General features: G+C 37.1%; 1 protein-coding gene across 3 annotated transcripts; it reads right to left on the reverse strand.

Annotated features, from left to right (window-relative positions):
* Window positions 1-257: 257 nt before the first annotated feature.
* ENO4 (enolase 4) lies at window positions 258-21372 on the reverse strand. 3 transcript variants are annotated; one of them, XM_032988793.2, is made up of 14 exons: window positions 21186-21372; window positions 18637-18765; window positions 17174-17364; window positions 15497-15636; window positions 13226-13395; window positions 12867-12998; window positions 11309-11374; window positions 10501-10563; window positions 8903-9070; window positions 6987-7112; window positions 4419-4614; window positions 3382-3449; window positions 2693-2810; window positions 258-786 (listed from the first exon to the last, which is right to left on the reverse strand). In XM_032988793.2, the coding sequence occupies exons 1-14, from the start codon at window positions 21345-21347 to the stop codon at window positions 680-682; spliced, it is 1836 nt and encodes a 611-aa protein (XP_032844684.2). In that variant the 5' UTR covers window positions 21348-21372; the 3' UTR covers window positions 258-679. The 3 variants fall into 3 exon arrangements, with proteins under 3 accessions (XP_032844684.2, XP_032844686.2, XP_032844685.2); XM_032988795.2 differs by lacking the exon at window positions 2693-2810; XM_032988794.2 differs by lacking the exons at window positions 10501-10563; window positions 11309-11374.
* Between the last annotated feature and the right edge of the window lie 5460 nt (window positions 21373-26832).

Genomic DNA, 26832 nt, shown 5'->3' on the forward strand with positions numbered 1-26832 from the left:
CCTGACAAGTTTCCCAGACCTTGTGAGATTGACTGGTTATTCCCTGCCTCGGAGTGAAGCAAGCTTCCTAGTGATGCCAATTACAGCTTTGTGCCCTACATTTGGGGTTTGCACTGCTGCACTTGTGTTGGTAGCGAGCTAGAACTGGAGCAAAATTCCCCTTGTAGGCTAGATCTAAGAGCAGCATTGAGGGGTGTGGGGGGATGGAGCAGCAGAACAGTCAAGGCCTTTGTTTTTTGTAAAATGTAGGGTTGGGGTTTTTTTTGTTTTGTTTCGTTTTTTTTCTTACTGTTTGTCAATAGCTTGCTCTTTGTATGGAGAGAGATTTTGACTTTTCCCAAACAAACATTTAGTTTTGGACTTGACACTGAGGTATTTGTTTTGTCAACTTGCAAATACACCACAGAACTTTGTGGTATTTTCAAACTATAGCCACTGCTCAGTTAACTTGGTTTCAGCTGAAAGCAGTGGTCTCCTGGGAAAAGCTAGTATCTGAATGCTTTTAAAAATGTTTGGCTAAAGTGCTCGAAAAGAAATGGATTAAGGAAGAGGAGTTATATATTTTTATTTATTTATTTATTTAGAAATTTACCCAAAAGTTAACGTGGACAGCCTAGGTGGGCGCACTGTTCTCTGGGAGCTGAGCAGGCAGGCTGTCAACTTGCAGGGCTAGCTCAGATCACTGTGGAGGCAACGAATCCTGCTTTGGGGGAGGAATTACATCAGAAAGTTGTTTTTCTGACTGTGATTCTTCAGCAAAAGCAATAAATTCAAGATTTGCTTCACCTGAAATAAGAGAAAAGAAACTCTTATGTTTGCTGTAGTCTGGTTTCTTGTAATATTACCTGGTGCAATCAGATTTTTTTTTTTTTTTTTTTAAATGCCACACGATGCTTGTATGCATCTAAGAGTCTCTGAACACCTTTCACAGTCTGGACCTTAGAAACAAAGGAGCGACAGCCCTGCGCTTTGCCCGCGGGAGTGGGGCGTGATGCCCGCCAGCCTGAGCCGGGGTATTTATCGCATTCCCTTCTTCCCTGATCCTCTCACCTCGCTGCCCTTGTTTTGAACACCCATCTTCCTCCCCACTGGTGCCCTTGCAGAAGTTCCCACCAGCTGGCTGGGCCTCTTCTCTGCTCAGCCCATGTTCAGCTCTTGCTCCTGTGACTCACACTTCACCTCCTCTCCTCGCTGCTGTTTCCCCCAGCTCCCCGACACCCCCTCCCTAACCTCGCCACCCGGCTCCCTTTTTTGCCACGCACACGGTGCCCACCCTGGCTCTGTGTCTCTGCTAGGTACCGTCCTCTTCAGGGAAGGGGTGGCCACCCCGTGAACCGGCTTGCACGGAGCTTGGGGGTGCTGTCTGCCCCCCTCAGCCGCCGCGGGGGCACCCCCGAGGGGTCACTGTCACCCCGAGTCCTCTGCTGCTCGGCCCGCCGGGGGATGCCGCAGCCTCAGCCAGATGAGGAGCTTGGCAGGCAGCTCAGACAGGCTGTCTCAGTATTTCCCTGCTGCTGATGTAGTTATTGGATTTTATTTCTGCCAAACGATGAACGGCTTTGGAAATTGCTGCTATTTCGTTTTATGAGATACAGGTTTATATATTTGTCAAACTCGAGCTCTTTTGTTTAGACGATGCCGTTTGAATAGGGAATATATTAATATTGCCGAGGCAGTTAAAATTCATAGTTTTATAATTATCTGTTGTTTTTGAAGAGTGCATTCTGTGAAACTACTTTCTTAGCAAAAACCAATTTCTATGTTTCTATTTTTTACAATGATTATATAAGACAAGGCGGAGATTTTGAAAATTCAGAATATTTTCAATAAAAAGATGTTTTAAATAAAAACTTTGTTCTGTAGTGTGCATGTCAAGTGCTGCTATCCTATGTATAGAACACTGAAAATTATTAGAAACAAGAGGGTGAAATGACTTGCTTCTCCTTCGTGTTTCTTTTTCTTAGGCATAATAAATTCTTGCAAACCCTTTCCTTCCTTTCTTCCTCCCCTTGTCTCTCAGCCTCCCCTTCAGACTGTATGCCTCTATTCTGCCTTGATTGATACCTGAGCGTGTGAGAAGTGGCTCTAATGAACTGTTAAGCATTTAACAGTGTATGGTGTAAAAAAAAGATGCAGATCCTGAAATGCAGGCGGATGCATACAAGTGGCTAAGGCTGAATGTGCATTGGTCAACTTCGGTTTTTCTGGGGTTTTATTTAGTGCTTACCCGCCCAACTGCAGCTTTCCAAACACATTTTGCTGGAAATGTTAACACACAAAAGAGGGTTGTGAAATGAAGTTTTGTTAGCAATATATGTTTAGGGGCTCGAGGGAGGTGGGGTATTTGGCCTAAAATTCCGTTTTGGCAGCTTTTCGATGTGTTATATGCGTGGGTTTTGTTTTGTTCCTTTTGCACTATGGGCTTCAAGACTCCAACCAATTAATTCTGGAAAAAAGCTTAATGTAGGCTACTCCTCAAGAAGGGGTCTATTTTAACATTCAGTAAACAGATAATCCATTAGGACAACAATATACATTGTGGCAAGTGCTATCCTAGGTTTTTTTTGTCAGCGCTTATTTATAGTCTTTTGATTTCACTTCCCTCCTGTGGTGCAGTTTCAATCATTCTCCCTCCAATCTTTGTTCTCGTATTCATTGCAAGCTGAAAACAAAGTAAGAAAGAAGCTCATACGTAGCGTTCTATTCTTGGCCAGTTCTTCCTCTATAGCAAGAAGGCGGTTGTATTTGGTCACCCTTTCTCCGCGGGAAAGACCTCCCAACTTGATAAACCTGGCACCCACTCCAACAGCCTTAAACGAGAAAGTGCGTATTTTAAAACTACACCGTTTGGGAAGTGAAGTCATTCTTAATTCTTAAACGTGGTATCCTACTTCTAATTTCACACTCTTCCCTTTCTACAGATAAAAACCCTCCTCTAAGTAGAAATAAAATTGCTCAATGAAAGATTTGTCGGATGCAAACAATAATTTTCACTGGCGTATGAGATGAAATTTTATTTGCAAATGTAGCTTTAATACAAAAAGACTAAATATATTAGTGTTAAGAATTTTTGCCTAAAATATTATTACTACTCCGAAATGTTTTAAGTAACTCACATTTTTTTATAAACTAGTGCAACCAAATAGATCATATACACTTTTGAATATACTTCCTGCTTTGGCAAATTTCCTGTGTGTTCTCTTTAAACTCAAAGATTAACTCTCTGGGTGAAAAAAAAAAAAAAAAAAAGCAACTCTCTAGAAGAAGCCCATTTTGTAAAACGCTTCTTTCTCAAGCAGAAACAGTCTTTCTCCTTAAAAATAGTTGATGTTAAAAGCAGTGTTCTGGCAATTCTGCAATTGAACAGCTTTCACTACTTACCAGATCCACAAGGCTATCATCAGAAGATTCTCCATCTGGACTTCCTAATATGGTAATATGTCTTTGACCTATATATAACGGCGGTGTAAAACCTTCATTAGTGTATATTTTATATATTCGACACAGAAATTGTTTAGACTTTTCATTCTTTTTCACCCTTGGGCTATCTAAGCTTACTTACATACAGGAGTAAAACCAGTGAAACCCATCTCATAAAAATGTAAACTATACTAGTTTGCTACATTAAACATTATGTTTTATTTTCAGCATGGATAAGGGAATATCTAACACCTTATCTTAATTTCTGTCTCTCGCTCGTCAGTCTGGTAATGTATTCCACAGGCTGGGAGGCTGTTCTATTTATTTTAATTGTGTTCCTTACTATAGTAATGATTTTCCTTCGCAACAAAAACGAGTTTACCATCCTGACTGAAATCTTTAAGTTGCCATTTGCCCACTTTGATATAGCGATTCTGGGCTTTGTGAAGGATTAAGGGAGGAACTTAGGTATATTAAATTTGTCCATCTATTCCTTGGGTATAAAAATGAATAAAGAAAAATTGATACAAAGAGAAATCTTACATATGAAGCTTCACGAGTTCTTAGTACTGTTACAGCAAAGCCTCAATGACATGTAGTCAATAATCTATGTAAACTGCAATTTTAAACATTTTGGACTTGTTTGTATTTCTTAATACTAGCATTAGTCAAAATTCAGATTACCCAACTACATATTTTTTTTAAATTTTGTTTAATTCTGATATCTAACTGTATGACACTTAGCTGCAGTGTCAAAGGGCACCCAAATTCAAAACATCCACGGTGTATTATTTTACTGTAGTCGAAGCCTTAAATGCTTTTTTAAGGTCCTGAGCAGATATTTGTAAATCAAAACATGAATTTTAGTTTCTTCTGACAAGCACTTTCTAAATTGCAAGTGGTGATAATTAAATAAAAGATGTAATATTTACAGGTGTAGCAACACTATTTATTGCCTTGTCTGGCTTGAAAGTCAGCCTTTTGCCCCCTCTACTCACCGTCTAGGAGTCCAGTAAGTTCTATGAGGTCTGACACCTTCGTTTGGTTAATATATTTTAGGACAACACCACTGCACATTGGTACATTTATATTTTGGTCAGTTTTAAGTTTGGAAATATATGTGGCAGCATCTTCAGCAATCAGGTAACATTTGGAACCAAGAGCACAACATATGTCACTCCATTGTTGTCTGTCCTGCATAAATAATCAAATAAATAACTGGAGTTCAAAAAACTAAACTGAATGAAAACCCTAATTGAAGAGGTAAAAAAAAAAAAAAAAACAAAACAAAAAAACAAACCAAACTTTGGATTTAATCCTAAAGGCCTAAAGGTACTCTTCATATAATCATATTATATTTTATACCATATTTTAAATAAATCTATCTACCTAAGAAAAACATACCACTGGAATTTTGCTTGGATTTTAAGATTTTGCTAGAAAACATAAATTCTAATCTGGAATTAATCAAAGCTAGTTGCATACATGTACAGTTTAAAGTATTGAAAATTAAATTAACTGCAGGAGTTTACTGTTCTGATTTCCTTCCTGAAATTTATTTAATTTTAATGGAATATAAAATATTTTTCTGTTGTTTTATTGAGAGGGCTCATGCTTCTGTTAATATTTTAAGTGTCCTAATATTTGTTTGAATATAAAATAAGGAAGTAGTAGGCAATCATAGACTCAGTGACACATATCAAGACAGGACGATCAGAGCTGTACGACTGACCCGTAGGGAACAGCAGAATACAACGCGCTCTTTCCAGCAAAGCTCCGATTTTACAGTCTTTGTTTCTTGATTTCACTGCACTGCCCATATGGTACAGAGATTTAAGGACAAGGATATGTAAACAATTTGAAAGAAGAAATCTATGAATTAATTTGCTTTCTTTGTGTCCACAGAATGCCAAGTTCTCACATTAAAAACATTAATTTTCTAGTTAATAATTCTGCCAGTTATAATTCTTGGTCTGTGGATCAGACGGACGCTTGTACCTGTACAGCTGCAGTCTGTATAAGGGCCCGCTCCTACAAGGATTTCAAGCCCACGTGTAAGTGAAAATGAAGTTTTTGACACCTGAACAAATGTTTAAACTTAAACACTAAAGTGGAGTGCTGTCTGGCAATGAATTGGTACCAGGGCTAAGCCTCAAGGACCTAATTATCTGTGGCAAAGATGTGGCATGGGTAAACTTTGTAGCTTTGCGAAGGGGGAGGAGGAGGAGAGGCATTTCCCCTAACAGTATTCTGTTTCAAACTGTACTTCACTGTGTTGTAATTCTCCTGCAGGTTTTCATACTGCAAATCTGTTTCTTCAGAAGAATTCTCAAAGAAGTTTGCAGCCCTGGCAAGAGCGGGGAATAATCTGGTGTTCTGGAGCACGGGTAATTCAGAGAGTCAGGCTGAAACAGCGCAGGGAGGCAAGGCTAACTACAGTAAGGTAACAGTAAACACAGGTACTCCAAAAATTAACTTTTAAAGCTCCAGTTAAGAACAAAATCAGATGGATTTTGCGGTTCATATGTTTTAGAATTATTGATTCAGGCACTTGGCAGATTAACAAAGACAACATCACTTTGCTTCCCCTTTCGATCACGGTCTTCATGTTTTGTTCATGAAAACAAACTCCGTATATTTATTTTAAAGAAGATAAAGTGTGCAATTCAACAGCAAGAGCAAATTTTATTAAGGTGTGCAACTGCAGGATCTAGGTCTACAATTGTAGGTTCTGCTACAATTAAGTTTTTTTCTGCAGTACATGGAAACAATCTTATGTATAAATGCTAATATTTAGGGTTATGCAATCTGTTTCTTTCATCCATCTATAACTTGGTAACATGCTTAACTGTATTCTACTTTATTGTTGTAATCTATAGGCCACACTCAATTAACTCCTCTAACTTTGATCACAGGGGCAAATACATGGTATTTTACTACCACTTCAAAATTCTGCTGAGCAATGCTGCCAGTGACAGGTTTGTTCTGGCTTTGGATATAAATCTCAATCATAAGAATAGCAGCAATAATTTTTTTTAAGTAATTCTAAGGAATATACAAGTATGTCCACATTTTATATAATATAATAGAATAGAATATAGGAAGACATTATTATATTGTTGATATTGTATATATTATAAACCTATGTTATTATATTATATCATATTATATATCCCTTTAATTTTATAATTTTATTTTATAATTTGAATGATTTGTTTACATAAGAAGGAAAATGTAATAAAAATTACAGTGGTTTAGCAAGTAGAATCAGTAAAAAAAAGCATTTTCTTGTAACTCTTTGAAATATTTGTACTGACCATATTCTGTTTGTGCCAGGATTATTTTCTGTCAGGAATTATGTCAAAAGTACATAAAAATTTAGAGTTATTGTCAATTACAGATATACAAATGAAGTGTTAAATATCTTTTTAGTGATATTTTCATGCTTCAAGACTTCAAAACTAGAAGCCTCGTATTTTATATGTATTGTAAAAATGTGGTAAGTTCAATGATATGCCACTTAACATTATTACCAATTTTTCAAGAACTGCACTGTGGTATCTTACCTCTTTTCGTAAGGGATCTATTAATGCAATAATGAAAGGAAATTTATTAATCAGTTCCACGTATATTTCAACGATTTCATCAGGACTTTTGAATGTTCCAGTGAGTATTTCGTATTTTCCTTTAGCCTAGAAAGTAAAGTAAAAAGCATAAAAGGAAGGTAATACTTTCAAACCTAGAGTAGTAACATAAGGATACAGATCTTGTGCCACCAGCATCTCTATGAGGGCGGTGGATTGTGTGTTCTTCAATAAGCACACACTCACTTGTTTACTCCGTGTGTAAGTCGTATTGAAAACTGCCTGACGTAACAGAGGGTTCTGGTGGGCTCATCCCAAAGTCTCTGGAAGATGCCACTCCCAAAACAAGGGAGACTAATTTTAGCATTTTCTAGGCAACAATGCCAGTTTTACATGACTCTAGCGTAAAGTTAGCAATATTTGACGTTTTTATTGGATCTTGCATGAAAAAATCTCACTTTTGACTTCCAAAATAAATTATTTTTTTGTCCTCATTTTCATAGAGGAAATATTGCTAGGGGAAAGGAGTGCACCCTCAGTGCTCAAGAACAAGATACTGCCTTTCCCCGCCTCTTTCTCCTTTCAAAAAAACGCCTAGTTTAAAACTAGTGTCAACATTATGAGAAGCACAAACAGCAGTGTACAAGGATTATTAAGGGCACACTGTCAAACTGTGCCAGAATACCCATTGCTTTAGTGACTTTAACAGTTCAGTAACAGAAAGTTACAGAATTACTGATAATTTATTGGTTAAGATTTTGCTTATTCTGGCATAAGATACAGATATCAGATTGTCAGGGAAGCAGCTGCTTTCACAAAAGATAATAGTAATGGAAGGTTTGTCACTACAGTACACCCAAATACACAAAATCTCATGAGATATTAAATGTAATGGGAAGTTTCTTTTTCTGCTTAGAGAGAAACCTGACTGATCTTGGAACAAGATCAGGAACTTTAAGACTTCAGATAGAGATAAATAAACTTTGTCAAATAGAAATACTGAAAAATAAGAATTAAAAAAATCAATGTTGATACACAATGAGATAAATGTTAGTGGGTATACAAACATACCATAGTAAACATACACAGAAAGGTCAAGGTAGTTTGAAGAAAACAACAGATGTAGTGTAATATAATGGAGAAATAAGCATCTAGTGGTGTGAGGAAATTACAGAATTATATGTGTGTAAATGATTTGTTCTTCATCCTTGAAAGCAAGGTGGGTAGAAGATAATTATTTCATTTATACCTTGTGGTGAAATGAAAAAAAAACAAAAAAACTCAACAGGTTTTGACACTTAATACTTTAATTCAAAATTGTTTGAGATGTAATGTGAAATGAAGCTGATCTGTTAGAGCATGTAGTAGGTGTTTGCCCATTAAAAGTTTGCTATAATTGACACAGACTGATCCGAAAAATCTTATTAAAGAAATAGAGAAAAGGAATAAACCTGGCTGATGCAGTCAGGCTTATACCATTTGAATGATTAAAGTTAAATCATGAAAGAAACAGAGATTCCTGCAGGCAGGACACAGGCTGTAATGGGGGTCTGCCTTGGTCCAGTGAGCCTCGTTCCAGGCAAGGTGCACCACTGGTATCCTGGTACAGCTGGGGAGGGGGAACACACGCATCCTCCTGCTCCCACTGCATCAAGCTGGCAGAACAATGTCTGCATGTCTCGTCCCTTGCACTCACAATCCAATAGCATATCTGCTACACTTGTAGGACTGATTCAACCGTGATTTATAAATACAGAGACAATTCTTTTGGTTTGTTTGACTGTTGCGTTAAAAAATTGAGGTAGAAGCTTCTAGGTGAGTTGCCATGTGATAATAATGTTAACAAATAGCTACATTCCTTTTAAAACCCGACAAAATAGATATTGAAAATAACTTACATAATCCATTAATTCATGAGCAGCACAATTTATTGCTAAATACACGTCTGTTCCTAGCTCCAGACCTATATTGTTGCAAGCTGTTTGCATTAGGAGTAGTGGTTGCTCTAGATTGTCCCATCCAGTTATTAGGCAACCTAAGTGTGAAATTCTTTTTAAGGCTCGTGGCTGAAAGTAAAACAAAAATAATCACTTTATTTACACACACACATTTATATAATATATTTACATATATATGCACTGTCATTTCAGTCTGCATTCAATCATCAAAATATACATCTGTTCTCAGAAATCACATTGACAACTTTAAGGACAGTTGCCTATGAATGAGGGGTAATAAAGTGCTAATAAATAAGGAGCAAATAGTCCTTGGAAATATGTCTAGTCATGTGGTTCTCACTCTCATATGGCCAGTGTTGGTTTACAAAAACATTTTAAAGGCACTTTTAACAACCACTGAATTGTCATGGATGCTATGTAAAGGTTTCCAGTGCTGGGGACCATTCCCTTGCTACAAAATACATATTCTCCACTTTTAAACAGATTTCATTCATTTATCCTCAACTATAACTTTGATATTGCCTCTATGGAGTGTTCAAGAAACACTAGAATCTTCCAAGACTTCTAGAAGAAACAATTTCCATAGAGGGGAAATACCTCTAGCACAGCTGCATGGAGTCATCTGCCTCAGAAACACTGTTCTTGGACATGAGCCACAAGCAGAATTGTGTTAAGCAAATATTTCACATGTCCTTCTGTTGTCAAGTTTTTTGTAGGTTTTTCAAACACTGACTTTTAAATTTAAAGTCTGTGAATTTAGGTTTATAAATAATGACACTAACTTGGCCAGAAAGCAGCAGGATGTAATCCTGGGTTAGACTGGAGAAGTCAGTTGGTGAATTTTGTGGTGTTTAAGCAACAGAAAAATAGAAAAACTTTCATTCATCCTCTCTTTTATACACTCCACAACAGAAACAATTCTCACTTGATAATATTTTAATCGTCCCAGAATGGAGAGCAAAACTGGCATGGCATTTCCATCCCACTATTTGGAAAATTCACCTATAAGCTACAGGTTTTGAAGTCATAAAAAAAGATCACTTGAGTCATAATGTCCTGTGCACTATTGTGAGTGCTGCCCTTTAGCTACTGGTTCATATCTGCCATTATCTATAACCTCAAACAGGAACTGGGAACTTAATGCAACATGATTAAGAGGGGAGCTAGGAAAGAGCACAATATGCAAGTCTTATAGGTAATAGTTTCATGGCCTACATGATCAAAAGGCCATGTGCTCTGATGGTGCTACAGGCCTGCAAAATGCTCATTTAGATAATTTACCAGGATTTCTATATGAGAAAAATGACCAGATTCCAGAAGAATTTTCCCTTTCTCTTTTTGTCCCACAGGAAGGGAAGGTATAGTCAGAAAAAGCAAAATTATTATGTAAAATAGGAGCATTTGGAATATTTAAAAGTCTTGCCTTGACCTTTCCAAAATGGTAATGTAGATTAATGTTTAATTTCTTAACAACATTTTGGTTCCTTGCTGATGTTAATACCTTGCTGAAGGCTTAAAATGAAAATCTCTTTGCTTACCGGAGCTTTCTTCCCTGTATTATGTGCTTTGCCTTTCCTACTATCTGCTGCTTGAGAATTGGGCTGTTGGGAGTGAAAGAAAAAAGAAACTAATTCTATGGAAAGTCCAAAAATAAAAGAGAAATATCAGAATTAAAAAAAAAAAAAAAAAAAAAAAGAAAAGACAAAAAAAAAAGACAATTTTGGTCTGAAGAGACTGCAAATATTTAAGTTAGGAAAGAGTTTCTGTTTTGTTCTCAATACTACCAGCGACTATCCAGTTTTATTCTGTGGTGGTAACTGATTTCAAATGTTTCTTTCTATGCGGGCAACACCCCACGCATAATTTGTTTTTCAAAAGATTCTCACCTAGCATATCAAAAAATACAGGGGTTCTCAAAAATGAGAATCTAGACTCTTTACTTGGAAAAACCCAATAACCTCGTGTTGCAAAAAGCATCTGCACGTACTGAGATTGATGTACTGCTACAGTAATAGTACCTTGAATAATGCATATTGCGTGTGTGTGAGACTTAGCAAGATCAGAACCATATATTGTATATTAACTGTGACACCATTCACTCCCAGTATACTTCTTCAGGTAAACAGTCCTGCTATACTTAGAACAATGTTTTATTCTATATCCATTAATTTAATATCACCAAATGGCCAATGTTTTATTCATCTGTCAGAGAAACACATCTTTTATTCTGTGCCATAAAACTAAGCCTAATAACAAGCTAAATGCTCCATGTTTAAGCTTAAAAAGACAAGAGTAGTATAAAGACTAAATGAAATATGTCATTATTATTACGCATTTTTATTGTACCGCTTCTCCTGGAGTATCCAGCAGTCTCATCATCTCTTTCTGAATATCCAGAACTCTTTCTATGCCCTGAAATTAAACAACAGTAATCTTCAAAAGAAAGATAAATTATTTAATTTTAGCATTTTAAATCAGGAGAGAGAGCGCACTTATACTAAATGCAGGTTTTAATATAAATGCTTAAAAAACCAAACCAAAACAAAACTAAAACTTTTACAGGCTTCCTTAACACAATCCCCCCACCCACAAAATGCAGTCAAGTGTCCAATGATTAGTAGCAGTGGAATGAACAGGAATATTTGATTATGCTGCTGAATGGGATGGCAAGAAAAGTGGTCTCTTCTTCCCCAAAAGGAACCCTTCCCAAATCTCACAAGTAAGCAATATCTGAGTCTGCGTAGTATCTGAGAAGTGGGAAGATGATAATCACTGCTCTCAGTTGTGACTATCTATGACTTCCTAACTGGAAACTCTGACAAAATTGAATATATTTAACCTTAGAACATTTCTAGGAAACAGGGAAAAAAAAATCACTGTTTTAATTTTAAACATTGGGGAATGGATGAACACTCCAATTAAATGAATCCATTGCTTTTAATGCAAGATTCTTTTTCCTTTTCAGCTGAGTTATTAGAAGTTTAATGCTAACTTTGTAAATCACATTTCACTTTCTTAAATTGTGCCAGTAAAGGAATACTGAAGGGGGCAGAAGTCAGTTACAGCTGACAACACATCAACACAGTACGAATGGTTACATTTTTTGCACTGCAGCAACCAGCTTGCTACTCCCCCATGAGCACTAGGAGGCATTATGTCTTTGAAAGGTACAGAATTAGCAAATTTATTGGCAGCTCCTGGTGACAATTCTAAAAAGTTAAAGGAAAAAGAAAGAGAATCAAGCTCAGCTATTTGTTCAGGTCACCAGCATACAAAGTAGAAATCACAGCCCTAATGTAGGCATCTTGTGCAGATACATTCTTTAATGCAACACGTGGCTAAACAAAAAGAGAGGGTTGATCCAGTCTGTCTCATCCATCCTTCTTGCCCTTTGAAAAGATTTTGTTCTGCTTTGTATTCCCTTCTATCGTCACAATTTCATTTTAAAGGCAATTTATTCCCAAAGGTTTTATACTTTCCTGTGAATTTGTTACAAGTTTTGTTGTTTTATATACTGTCATTCAAGTGATACTATTTATAATGTACAAATGTAAAATCACATTCTAAACAAAATTAAAACCTCTTATTGTTGTGTAACACAATTCCCCTATGTCTCCTTCAATGCACCTATTTTCACCTGTTTTTTCCTCTATACTAACACATACATTTTAAACCTGAAATCTTCATGTATCTTCTTTTAAATCTCCCACTATTTGCTTCTTCTAATGTTCCACATGTTAGAATTCTGCATTAACATTTGTTAAAACTTTAGCCTTGCAAGCAAACAAAAAATGAAAAATACTGTTTGTAAGGACTATATTGCAAAGATCTATATACTTATGTACATATATTGTTTATATGAAGTCTGTAGAATATATTTATAAAAACTAAAATGAAACAGTACCTGTTTGAGTGATAACTGAACTGGTGGTATAAGCATAACTTCTTTAACTAATTTCAGTTTTGCAGGTGAAATTTTTTCACAGTTCAACAGAGTAACCATTGGGAGTGGTAGAGTCATTTCTTTAGGTGAATCCTGTAATTGGGAGTACCATGTGAAAATAAAAATGTGAAAATCAGAATAATTTCTTATATACTTTAATTATGGCACAGGGTTCAAAGGCTGCTACAGGCAATGGTCTTAAGGGTGTATTCTGTGAGGTATATTTAATACCACTGCCACAGGGGACTACTGGCTTCAGATTTCCCGAATAATTGTGATAACAGGGATAAAATAAACACAGTTATAAAAGCCACATATACCTGATCGTGTTTCAGCAGTGCAATATGTAAGTACAACGGGATATGGCTAATGGTGGCACCAGCCCTAGCTATAGCAAGTGATGTCCCTGCAATGGCCAGGCTGCCACAAAGCACAGACTCGGCGGGTTCTGCAGGTGGGATCATTCTCTCTGCAACTGCCCCCTTCTTTCCTACAGGACAGAGAGTAGTAGCTAAATATTTTCTTGGTTTAAAACATGTGCTTATGTATCACAGTTGTATGAATAAATATGATATTGGCATTTCAGTATGTACTCAATGTATTACAAAAGAATCTGGTGGGGGGTTTTTTTGTTTTTTTTTAAACTTGATCTTGTCAGTTACTTTATATGAAATGACCTTACAAGTAATCAAAGTATCAGTCCTCACTCTGGTGTCAATTATCTTTCAAATATATTTCTTCTGGAGATCTTTCAGCCACTGAAATATGTATTTTTATTTATCTGTGCTTATATTCAAGTAATGTTATATAATTTTTCAGGTTCCTTTCATAAGCATGATTTCAGTAGTCTTTCTTGTCCTCCTTATATGCTCAACTGTTGCATAAACAATTTGGAAGATTACATTTTAACCTGACTGGGGGTACACACACTTGATTTCTTCTAATAATGACTGTGAAAAAAATTTTGGCCTATTACAGTTGGATTTCCCAATGAGAGAATAGGTCTTTTAAATGTTCCACATGCATAGTCTTGTTAAATTTTCAAAAGATCTTACTTCTCTTTCAGATACAGTGGAGTAAATTTTGTCAAAATGTGTGAAAACCAGCAGTTCCCACTATCATATTTACTGCCTAGAGTGCTTACATGAACATGTACAGTAAACACCTCTGTGAAACCAAAATAAGTGGTCTGATTCTCAGCAATCATATGCATCAGGCACTTTTTGTAAATCTGACCAACTATTTTGGAACCTAATAGGAGTGCTGTACAAGTTTTGATTTCAATAAAACATAAATACTACAGGATACAACCGATATTTTATGATAAAATGTCCTTAACGGGACCTTAGTTGGATATGTGGATTAGATTATGCATCATTTGCATACTATCCACAGGTTCTATACCTCTTAACTTGAGGATGAAGAGCTACACCTATAGACACAAGTAATCAAGTGCTGAGCACCTCTGACAAACCGCAGTGTTTGCAGGGATCCTTTACACTGCTTTGTAACCTGCCTAAATTACATCGGCGCTGTACCAATGAAGGCACCTGCTACTGGTAGTCACCACCTGTTAGTGGTCTTCTGTAACAGGTGGCTTTACAATCATTGGCTTTTAATAGTCAGGTATTGGTTCTAACAATAGTATTACAGTATAAAGAAAGCACAGCTAGTGAAAACAAGTAAAGTATATAACAGCAGAAGCTTGGCTGAAAGTACAACAGGCTGATATCTGGATGGACCTGACAGCTGCAGATGTCACATTTCAGGTCAAAGGGGAATTTACTGTGCACACATCTAACAAATGAACTGGGACATTCTACAGATAGTATATGACAGTTGAAACTAAACTGGTAAGAAACAATAATTTGCCAAAATTTTCTGCCCTTACAATAAATGTGAACAAACTTTTGTTGTTGTTGTTGTTGTTTTGGTTTGGTTTTGTGTTTTGGTTTGTTGTTTTTTTTTTTTTTTTTTTTTTTTTTGGCCATATATACTTATCCTATTTCTCTACTCACACCATTTTTTCATTTTTTCCTTTATTAGGCTGGTTTGCTCTTTTCTTTTTACTCTGTATTGCCTGTCATTCCCATCTCATCTCTTTCTTTCTCTTTTTCTTTTGACCTTCTTTCCTTCTTTTCTCAATGTTAGCAAGAAACTTCCCTTCCTCCCTCTTTCCATTCTTTTCAACTTCTATCTCAATTCTATTTCCATTTTCCTGTTCAGCTCTGTGATTCCTTTTTCTTTCCTTATAATTTTCATTTTTATTCTTCATTGCATTCCCCTCCATTCTTATTCCTCACTCTGAATAATAACCTCCTGTCTAAGCCAACTGTAAAACAAAGGCAGAAACTCTGTTCAACCAATGCATGTGAATGATGAGAAAACTGTATTTTCCCCTCTCTCATTACTGCAGTAGAAACTGCTGCGATCAGAAAGATGATTTAGGAGAGAGTAACCAAACCCTTTGAATGTGAGACACTGTCATGTGCTCTGAAGTATTCAGTGTCCGCAGAATACTTCAGAAAGTACTTTAGCACCTTTAACAATATCTATATTGCATAAAATATTACAGTCAAATAAACTAAAACCTGGTTTTGCTGCTTTTTTTTTCCCAGGTAGTGATGTTACTGATGGAGTGCATGAAGTAAGGGCAAGAGTGGCTTCTGCATCTTCTTCTTCTTGCTTCTGAAGTTCTTTTTTTTCTTCTAACTTTTTTGTAAAGTATTCACTGAGGGAAGAGGCATAAAGGTTACTGGCTCAAAATATTGTTAGACTTGTGACAGGCAGACACAGATTACACGCTAAAGAACATGCTGAGAGGTGGATTAAGGGTGTTTATTTGAACTTCTGCCATAGGCTTATTGTTTGAAGTTGGAAAAGTCAATAAATGACATTATTTTTTTGATAGTCATCTGAACCATCAGTTAAACAAAAAGAACCACAAGCAAATGTTATAAACCTTAACACATGCTTTTCAAACCACACTGGTTTGAAAATCAGCTCTAAATAGGCAATCTTAGCATGAAGCGTGTGTTTGCTTTGCATGGGTAGTAACAGATCCTGTCATAACTTTATGACATGCAAGAGCTTGGCCTAGGTTACTAGTCCAATAGGCCAGTTGTACACTGGTTAACTAAGTGGCTGCAAGCTCAGAAGTGGCTGAATTTCAATTACGTGCACAAAGTGGAAACTGCATACATGGGTCACAGTCACTCAATTCAGGCAAACTGAGTATGTGAGATATATAGAGTAGTGTAAACAATTCATTAAAATCTTATTTAGCCTCGCTTCAGTTGGAAGAATCTCATTCCTATTGAGTCTTTATTTCCTTCATCAAGGTTTCCCCAAAGCTAATCCACGTGGAAGGCAATTAGGTCTGTTTGCTACAGTTTGTGTAAAGTGTGGCAGCCCAACCACTGCGCCTATAGCAAAGTGTCATTCCCTTCAGTGATGAAGCTGAAAGAAACAACAGAAGAGCATGACAGGCCATATTTCTGCTTCTAGGGTGAAGAAAGCCATAATGTTTCCAGGTATTTCCTCTAATGTTACTGTAAAAATATATTCAGATACCCCTGTGATACTTTTACCTTACCTCCTTTTTATTATAAAAATCAAACATTATTTCTTTGAATGGAAGAACATGGCCATTCTTTTTTACTTTGGGATACTCCCGGAAGAAATATTTGTATGAAAAAATAAACATGGATATTTACTGAAGAAACTATGTTTCCAAAGAATCTAGTTGCCCCAAGCAAGGAGCCTTTAGGAGTAGCTTGCTCAGAAACAAGACCACAACAGAACCTGAAAACAGAACCTGAAAACTGTATGTATACACATTTTCTGTGGATTAGCTCAATGCAGAAGACCCACACACAGGTCTTTCGCATTGCTTGCATCCTACAGTGCAATGAGCAGAAGAAGTTGAGTTGCAGTCTGAAAAAACACTCCCACTGAATGAAACCGGCACTGAATGAGTTTCTTCAATGGAGCCTTGGACTGATGAACGTGTTCGGGCATTTTTTATTTAGAGACCCTTATTTTTCTATCCCATGTATGAGACCTTGTAAAAACCAGAATGATTTTCATATCATAATTATGAAAAAAGCAGGAAATAATATAGTGCAATGTATCTGAGGTAGACATCACATCCTAAAAATATATAAAAAATAATAGCAGAAAACACTGAATATTCTGGTTTTAATTTATGATATAAATTAATGGTTTATATTTCAAATGCAATAATTTGGATAATATTGAAGACCTACCCAAGCATCTTATCAACTTTACACTGGTCGGTAGGCTCCAAGTCTCTTAACATTGTGTTCAGTGGTTCGTTGACCCATTCCACAGCAGTGTTAACGGAGTCATTTCTTCCTTGCTCATCAGCTTCAGTAGTTTCAGGCAAAGCATTTTCAGGTATTTGAGAATGAGAAGATATTACAGTGGAACAAATCCTCTGAAAAGAAAAAAAAAAAAAAAAGTAAAAAAGCTTAAAACACTATTTAATTTCTAACTTGGAAATGTCATTTGAAAGACTAAGAAATGTAAGTCAAGTCCTTACCAACTCTACAAGTACTTATCTCCAAATCTACTGTTTGCTCCGCCTACTTCTCTTTTTTCATCCAGCACCTTCCTAGTCCCTTATACTTTGGTAATCGCAGACACTATTCAAGTTTCTTGACCTAAATTATAATTACTTAGGCAGAAACCTCCTGACAGATCTGCTTTACACATATATTTTGTTATCAGAACAGAATGGAGTTATTTTCAAGACCATATAGTCACTGGGACATCTTTTATTGCAGCTGTTGGTAGCCTGTTGTACCACGATTCATCAGCATTCGTGCTTCATGCCATCTCTCATGATCAGTTACATTTTGCCTTATGTAGATAATTTAAACTTATCTTTCTGTACTGCTGAAGAATAAAAAATACTTAAGAAAATTCACTTAATGAGGACATAATTTACAAATATCACAGAGTTGCCTGCATAATAGTATTTATTACTGTGAATACTATTTACATACTGTGAGTATCTATGAAGTTATATATATTTCAAGAATGAAGTGAACCACAGTTTAACTGAGGGAAAGTATAAATAATTATTCCACAATAGCTAGAGTTGCAAAGACAGTATTTCAGGTTGTGGGAGAGATGGCAATGCACCATGAATTTTTCATTGAAGGTGCTAGATGGACTTGTTTGATTTAACTATCACTCACATCAACTTATTAGCTTAGTGTAAAAAAGTGACTTCACCTATACTGTTTTTTTCACCTACACTATATTTTTTCTGAAACGCTGTCATACAAATAGAAATACAAGTATCTGAAAATAAATAAATAAACAAACAAACAAACAAATAAATAAATTGAAAATGAACTTACAGGGCTAGATACAGGACATAAGGAAAAGCTACATGATGATTAAGACAGACAAAAATTTAATACACAGAGATGCACTGTCACATCCCACACTCATAAACTAAAGATAAGTATTGTCTAATTCATGGAAAATAGAAGTTTTTATAGTTGCTGCCACTGTCTAACTTTCCACAACAGTTTTTTTTTTTTTTCCTAAGTTACAACACTGAACTGTTGAGTCACAGGGTTTCATATCCTTTCATTAAAGATGGAAAATAAAATGTTCCTTAAGATGTGACTAGAATAGTACCTCTCCCTGACAGCGTCTTATTAAAATAAATAAAACAGGAAGAAGCAGCTCATACCTTCTCATAGTTTTTAACTGTACAGTATATTTCCACTTCTAATGCTGGCTGACCAAGTCCATCAAGAACTTTTCTTCCAACTAATTTGCATATTACTGGAGCTTTTGAAAATTTAGAAAAGTAGTTAGCCTTAAATGAAAGAGAAAGAACTACATTAAAAGTCGACTTCTATGCAAAGAGGTTTTTATTCCATCAAATATATTTCAATCAAATCCATCATTGAACAAATCCATTTGTACATTCCAGTATTCAAAATACTTCTGTTACACTGCACATTTACTTCTATATTATCTGCTTATAAATGAGATTCCAGGGAACATATCCAACTCATATCTAAACATGGAAGTCCAAAGCCACATTCAGGTTAGATGAACATGTGTTTTATTTGGTGAGGTTAGTGATGAGTATCAAAAATCTCCTGAACTCTCCTATGAAATAGGCGTTTGTCCAAAGCTTACTTGCCTTTTCACTGAACAACAAAAATAGTCATCGTGCTACTCGTGCTACTCATGAAACTCATTTCTATTAGAATTCATATAGCTTCCACCTCCCTGTGCAGTGAGGTGCTATAAAATAATGATTTTGTCTGTGGCTAAGATCTTGAAAAAAATACATCTGTCTTCTCTCTCATAAGACAAGATAGATCCTGGACAACAGAAACTCTTAGGAGTCCATACAGAACTCTACTAGATCCTGATGTTGTATTAAAATTCCCGTAGCATGCTTTCCTTTAGTTATCTAGTAATAAGTAGTTACTAAACTTTAAAATAATATTGCATTTTTTTTTCCCCTAACAGAAGTACTGGAAACAATCTTTAACCAAAATCCTCCTGCTCAGAAAAAATTCTCATGTGAAATGCTATGCATAAAATTGTGTATGTGCTGCAGCCAGGGAAAAACAAAAAGTATTTTCAGAATATACTTATTGCTTATAGAAAGTACTTAATGTCCTAGTTGTCTAATATTATTTAAGGTTGCTTAATCAAATACATATGTACAGTGGCTCATGTGTCTCAATACTCAACCAGTGCAATATTACGGATCTTCAGTAGCAGAAGATTTAATCTGAAGGGAATTTTGTCAGCAAGCTCCTTGATATCAATGATAACCACCTCTTTTGTAGGCTCCTCTCTTACAGAACATATTTGGTGTAAGGTTATTTATCATGATGATCAAACTCCTAATTAGAAGTGGTTTTTTTGGTTGGGCAGAACTGAGCTAACAAGGCTAACAATTTTAAGAAGTTGTAGGTATGCTGCACCTAAACAGGACACAAGACAACTGATGTAGCTAGGGATCACTACTTCATGGGAAATCTGGGATTTTAGGCTAGCAAGCTTTGAGCCCTGGAGAAAGGTGAAATCCTAGACTTCTGGCAGGCAGAATTCTCTTCTTCTATCATGGTGTTTAATGGGCCTGTTGAACTGTCATCATCCAATTATGAGAATATATTCAGGGCTCTGTCCATATTTAATAAACAACATTGTTGGTTTAAAAAAATAAGTTGCTACCTGGGGTTTACTACATACTTCCTTACTAGTTTTGTTCTTTAGTCTGGTATTGGAGATGGTCACCAAACCATGACTTACCAAATGGGAAAACTAGGAAACACTTAGAGCTGCACAGAAGAGGCTCACACCACCACCAAACAAAGCAAGAATAGCTGTTACCAGTTTTAGTCCCTCCCACTGGTAATGGCAAAACACTTATGAGATGGGAAACAGTGTAACAAAATGTTTCAGTTCCACACACACTTTCAGGTCAAAGAACATACTTTTTTTTTTTTTTTTTTTTTTTTTTAATTCCCAAGTTTCTTACTATTGTAGTGTTGGCAATTTCAGTGCCACCAGTAATAGAGATTTCATTAGGGTTAGTCTGCAGTACTTTGCCAACTGGGAACAGATAAAATCGGTCTGATTCCTGACACTTCCACTGAGGCCCACTTGCTTTTCAGGAACAGCTTCAGTGTGAAATAGCACCCAGTCTCTTGTTGCCACCGGCCCGAGCCATCACCATGTTGAACAGCAGTTTTATTAGGGATGTCCATCTGTGCCCTCCTAAGGCAACACTGTTTCTGAGACAAGCAACCAGCACAGGTTGGCCACTGCAGAAATGTATTTAGCCCAGTGTCGAAGTGTCACAAACACAAAACCGCCACAGACCTCCCCCGAGCCAGCGGGAAATTATTTACGCTTAACCGTAATCACAGAGATGTCGAGCTCTTTGCGTCAACCGGGTGGTTTATCGAACCCCTGGGGCGGGCGGGCAGCATCCCCGCCTTGCCTCAGGGCAAGCACGGAGCCCGGCGCCCAGGCCGGGTGGCTGGCAGGGAGCTACCGAAAGGCGGTATGGCGGGGACTCCACGGCCGCCGCCGCCCCCTCCAAGTGGCCCCTCGCCCCCGCAGCGGGGCCGGGAAGGGCTCTGCTCGCTGGGGAAAGCCCCCTCCCTCCCGCCCGCAGCCCCTCCGCCCGGCGCGGCGGCGGCTCCCTCAGGAGGGGCCGGGGCGGGCGGTACGCGCCTGCGCGCTGCGTCCCCCTCCCCGCGCTACCAGCTCCCCGTAGAGATCCGCGGGGCGCTGGGGGAAGAGGGCGTTGAGCGCTTCCTCCATCCGCTGCGGCACTCGGTGGTCCCGGTAGTACCCCGCCGCCTCTTGCCGCGGCCTCCGGAGCCTCTGCTGCTGCTCCCGCCGCCGCCGCCCGCCGGGCTCCATGGCGGGGCTGTGGCGGCTGCCGCCCGGGGTGGCTGCTAGGCGACCGGGCTCTCGCGAGAGCCGCGCGCCTGTCCCCCCCCCCAATTCCCCCTCAGGGTGCTGCCGTCCCCTCAGGCTGCCTCGGTAAACGGCGCTTTGCTCCCACGGAGCCGCTAATGAGCGTCCCTGCCCCTGCTTGCGTTGCTGGGCCGGGCGTGGGTGTGTGGGTGGGTGTGTGGGTGGGTGTGGGTGGGTGTGTGTGTGTGTTGGTTGGGTTTGGTTTTCTTAATGCCGCGCGGTGTTCGCGCTTCCCTCAGAGGCTGGTTATGGTCTTCTCAGCCAGAGTGCCTCGAGCAGGTGCTCTTTAGTTTTAAAAGTCTCTGAACAACAAAATTGTGTGAGATTATCGTCCTGAAAGAGAGACAGATTATGGTTTGTGAAATATCTGGTGAGGATAACGCTGCAAAATGCCCCAATAACTCTACTTCTGTGTTTAAAAGCCCTTTACTTTCAATGAAAAGAAACGTTTCACAACCTAAATGATCGTTTTTAGTCTGCAATTTCCTACAAAAACTTTCACTTTGTTACACTCTTCATTGGTAATTTTGTTGAAGTAACTGAAAATGGAGATACTTAAAAAGCTGTTAGTTGCACACTTCCTCAGCTCTAAAATCAATATGTGTAGACCTTTGCTCATTGTGTGTTCGCTTCTCTAGGTTGGGTGATAATGAAGAAAAATCCCTACTGAATCATTTTCTTTTCCTTTCACATCCTTCAGAAATAGTAAGGTACCTCTCCAGAGAGTTAAACCCTCTTTTTTTTTTTTTTTTTTTTTTTTCAGGCTGTTTCCTTGGAAGAAGTTTCTCAACTGACACTACCCATTCCTTGAGGAGAGCAGGCAGAAAAGACCCTGTTAGATTTTCCCCATTCAGAGCAGTTTTGCGAGGTGGAGTGCTGCTCCTATGGGTGCGTTACTGCTCGGAGGGGTTTGTGCCGTCGGTGGGCCAGGTGGCAGCAGTGGAGTTGTCCCAGATCTGTGTTGTGTGCACGTGCTTGGCCCAGAAAGCTCTGGTTTAATTAAGTATTCCCGGAAGAACAGACTTCTGGTGGTAACGGCGCTGGTGTGCTGCTCCAAGAGCATCATTGTAACCTGGATATTACAACTCGATGCGAGAGTTGTACTTTCTAATACGTTTCAAGCGCTTCTAGATGAGTTTCTCACCTTCTGCCTTTTAAAGGGCTCTAAGTAAAATGCATCGTGGAGAAACAGCTTCATGCATTGCTCTAAGGGTATTGATCAACTGTCTGGGAGCAGAAATTTGTCAGATTTCCCTTTAGGAAAGCAATGAGCTGAAGCAGAGTGATATTCAGTTTATTTAATAGCCGTGCACTTTTTGTTAATAAACCATTTGAAATACTAGTAAGGATTCTTCTGAAATATTTATCATTTTTGGTTCCTGATCAAGTGAATGCTACATGAATTGTCTGTATGGCCATGTAATTTCCATTAACAGTAATAGTAATTGTAAGCATGTAGAAAGAGGATGGCTTATCCTATGATCCTACCTATTATGAAGTAGTTAACTGATTAAGGTTAGGATACTGCAAGCCACTTCATACCATCGGTGAACTCTCTGCAACCCCATTATCTTCATTAGGCTTGTGTGGGTATAATTAATTGGTGTTTAGTTAACAGTCGTGTTGAATGAAAAGAATTTAGTTCTATTTCTCTTAGTTTTATTGGCCCCATGGTGCTAACAGGCTAAAGTGTAATTAAAAACTCTCAAATCAAAGTATATGTAGAAAGCCCCAAGAAATAAATCCAGTGAGGAAAAGCCTGTGATTGGTATGACTGTGGCCTTTGAGAAATGACCAGGTACAAATGACACCCTATAGTAGTTCTTTTTTGTTTTTAAACAATGAAGATGTTTCACTTATATCAACATGTATGTTCAAAATGTGCAAAACTGGCTTTCAATCATCACTTTCCTAGAGGTGTCCAGTAACACCATATTTTGATATCTTCTTAACAGATTTTCTCCCAAAATCTTTTAGATTGTATAGTGTTTTGGGTGGATAGAGAAATGGGTTTTGTGTTTCTTTCGAGAGGAGCTGTACATGATTTTTTTTATCACCTCTTGCCTTTACTATATCTCTTGTGCCAGGATATATATTATAAGTTACAATCAGCTATTCCTCATTTATGATATTATATTGTGTGCTTTCCTTTTTTTCACAAGATGCTTTGTATGTCACTTGAGTATTTATATGTGGTGCTAATCTGGGGCACTCTAAACCCAAGAATAATACGGCATGCTTAAGTGTCACATAAAGGATTTGCTTTTTGCTGTTCTAAAATGTTGCTTTAAAAATATAAACTTGCCCCTTAAATCAATTAAGATCATGGTCTCACTGCCATCTGTGTTCTTGTAGGATTTCACAGAAGAGTAGTGTGTGCTTGTTCCACTGATAGGGTCTTCTTTGAAGTCAAGTCTGAGTACATAAAAACTGCATGACGCTTTCAGTAAAATCAGGATTGCCTTTTTAGCTTGGTGATACAAATACTCTTGTACAAGCACATTACTGGTTTTGAGGCATTTTAATTTCTTAAATAAAAAAGGCTTTTTATTTTTTCTTTTTATTTTACATCTAAAATGCTTCTGTAGTGTTTCTTTTAATTCTTAATATTCTGCATTATATAAAGCATAGACTTCAGTAACAAAGCTAAATATAACTTTATCTACAAGATTAAACAAAAACTTTGGTCCTAGGATGCAGCTGAACACAACATTTAGATTGGGCTTTGAATCTAGATTAAAAAAATTCCATGAACTTGAGTAATATATATACTGGATATTTGGAAATTTTTAATAATGATTTAGGTATTTTTCTTTTTTTTTCCCCTCTAGCATTATTATTTTAATTTCCAAAGTACTCATATAAGAGTTCACTTGCCTTGAGTAAATCTCTTCGCTCCAACAGTTACTTCAAGTTGAGTGGGTTTTAGTACTAATTTCTTTCTAAAGTTTGAGGATTCTTCCTGTGGATCTGTTCAGCTCCTGCTGTGCGAGGGTGAGCCTAACCTTCTCCAAAGGAGCCTGCTGAAATAAAATGTAAGAGTTGATAGGCTTTGCTTTATCATTCTAACCCTTAAAGGTGATTTGGAACACACGGTATTTAAAGACAAGTTTTTGAGCTGATTTTTGATCTTACAGAAGATTATCCTCAAATTTCTGTGATATTTCTGGTTTTTATTTTTTTGTTTTGTAATGTATAGCTTTTTTTTAATGTAGTGCACAGGTTATTGATGGATGCTAGGTTTAGCCATGGATATCAGGAATTTACTACATGATTTCTTTGTGTGTGCATTTTGAAGTAACAGTGATGAGCTTTAAGGCATTATTGAAGCCTACCTTGTTCAGGGACCCTGAGGTGATGGGTTATGGCATATACTTGTCAGTATATTGTCAATCTCATACTCTGAAATGTTAGTACACTTACAAATATATACAGAGTCTGAATGTTATCAGGCTCTGTGAGATTCAGTTGTTGCCTGTGAGGTATTGATGTAATTTCACAGATGATGTGGCAATGTGTCTGTGATACATTTGCAATTTATACAAACCAGAAATCAAACTCAGAAATAAACAGAGAGTTAGAAAAATGGGGACATGTACTTAGGTTTTCTAATTCTGAGGCTGGGTAATAGCTGTTGAGGAAAAACCTACTTTTACATAAATCAGTGGAATATATTATTGTTCATCATCTCTCTTTTTTTTATGGTCAGAGTGGTTTTCTGGATATTCTAGTTTGAACCTGCATTTCAAATGGCAAACAGAAAAAGTAATATATTAGTTAGAAAGGAATTACTCTTTTCTGCTTTTCTGACCTGTTTGTTGAAATGAGGTACCTTACTGAAAAGAATGATTTTATATCTTTTTAAAGGTTCAAAGCACTAAAGCACTTTTTTTTTTTTTTTTTTTTTTTTTGTAATTCTTTCCATTCATTACTCTCACCATAAAAAATTTGGCAAAAGATTTTTTTTAATCTAAATTGTTTTAACTCTACCCTTCAGGATTTGCATCTTCCTCTGTCCTTTTATATTCTATTAGAAACCCCCTAAATTTGCATAACTATTTAAGAAGCAGTACTTGCAGTTCCAAATACAGAAATTTTGGGGGTGGTTGGAGGCAATCTGTAGGTTATCTTTTACTGGTTAGCAGATCAAAGGCTTGCATGACTGAGAAGTGAAACCTGACTAGTCCAGATGAACTGATGATCTGTGGGATATGTGAAAAATATAGTTTAAAATCAGAGTTGCAAGTATGTAATAGTTGATGTGAATATTGCAATGAGTGAGAAATAGTGTTAATTGAGTTCTCAAGTCCTGTAACTTGGTGACAGATTTTGAGAAGCCTTTCTGTTTCTTTCCAGGAAAAGTGAAGCTGGTAGCAAAGGAGTTTAAGGGGTTCAAATAAAAAGGTAATTTTTGCACTACTATTGACACTTGGGGCTTTCCTACATCCTCTGATTTTTTTGCTTAAATGCATTTTTGGGGACAAATGCTACAGAAGAAAAGGAAGAATGTAATTTTTTTTTTTTTTTTCCCCATGGTATATCTCCTGATTTTTACAACCTTAATCACTTGGGGCATGTCTTGAACTTTTAACCCTCTTTCCCCAGCACTGATGCTGTGAATAATGGACTCTTCTGCTTGACACATAACTAGATTGCAGTTCAAAGTGGATGTCACAAACACTATTGCACCATCTGGAGCAAAAGCTTGACTATCATTTCAAGATAAGCCCGTAGGATTGTATGAATTTATAACTGACTTAATTTTTTCCATTGTACTAATTTAGGTTTCTTTAATTCAAAAATATGTTATTTTTTTCAATAAAGTTGCTCCTTGTTGCTGATTTTTTTTTTCTCAACTCCTCCAAATTTTCAGATCTTATATGAAAGTCATATTACATTTGTAACCATTTTAATCCTACTTTTTCTATAAACAGGGCTTAAATATTTCCCCTGAGGCTAGAGAAATGCTGTGTGAATTGTTGAGACAAAATTCTCTATTTTCTCCTATTTCCATTGTTATCTTTAATATGTTTTTTCACTTCAAGACTCATTTAGTTAAAAGGAAAAGGAAATATTGTTCCTACGTGTTCTTAAAAAAATATGCACATTTTTGAAGGTAGATGTGTTTGTAAACTGAAAAGCTTGTCAGAGTATGACTTCTGAAGAATACATAATATTCATAGTTCCATATAAGATGTTCAGCCATGCATTTGAATAACATCCAGCTGATGCAATGAATTACACCTTGTTTTGAAGGAAAAGAATCTATCGACTGGCATTACTGCTTGAGGTAATCCCAAGCATCCACATCCACAAAATACTGTTTTTATAAATTCTGTGTATTCGTAGAATTTTATTGAAAGCTAGTTTTGTGACTTTTCTCAAAGCAGCAGATTTTGAGTGAGCTTGAACACCTTTGACTTCCACT

This window comes from Tyto alba, unplaced genomic scaffold, assembly GCF_018691265.1.
Source record: "Tyto alba isolate M040663 unplaced genomic scaffold, T.alba_DEE_v4.0 Super-Scaffold_1, whole genome shotgun sequence".
NCBI classification, from domain to species: Eukaryota; Metazoa; Chordata; class Aves; order Strigiformes; family Tytonidae; genus Tyto; species Tyto alba.

Coding starts and splice junctions, on each gene's coding strand:
- ENO4 (XM_032988793.2), bottom strand. CDS start 21,347: ATGGAGCCCGGCGGGCGGCGGCGGCGGGAGCAGCAGCAGAGGCTCCGG. Junction 7,113..8,902: donor CTCATGAATTAATGGATTAT/GTAAGTTATTTT, acceptor TTTACTTTCTAG/GCTAAAGGAAAATACGAAAT. Junction 787..2,692: donor GGCCAAGAATAGAACGCTAC/GTATGAGCTTCT, acceptor CTCTTATTTCAG/GTGAAGCAAATCTTGAATTT.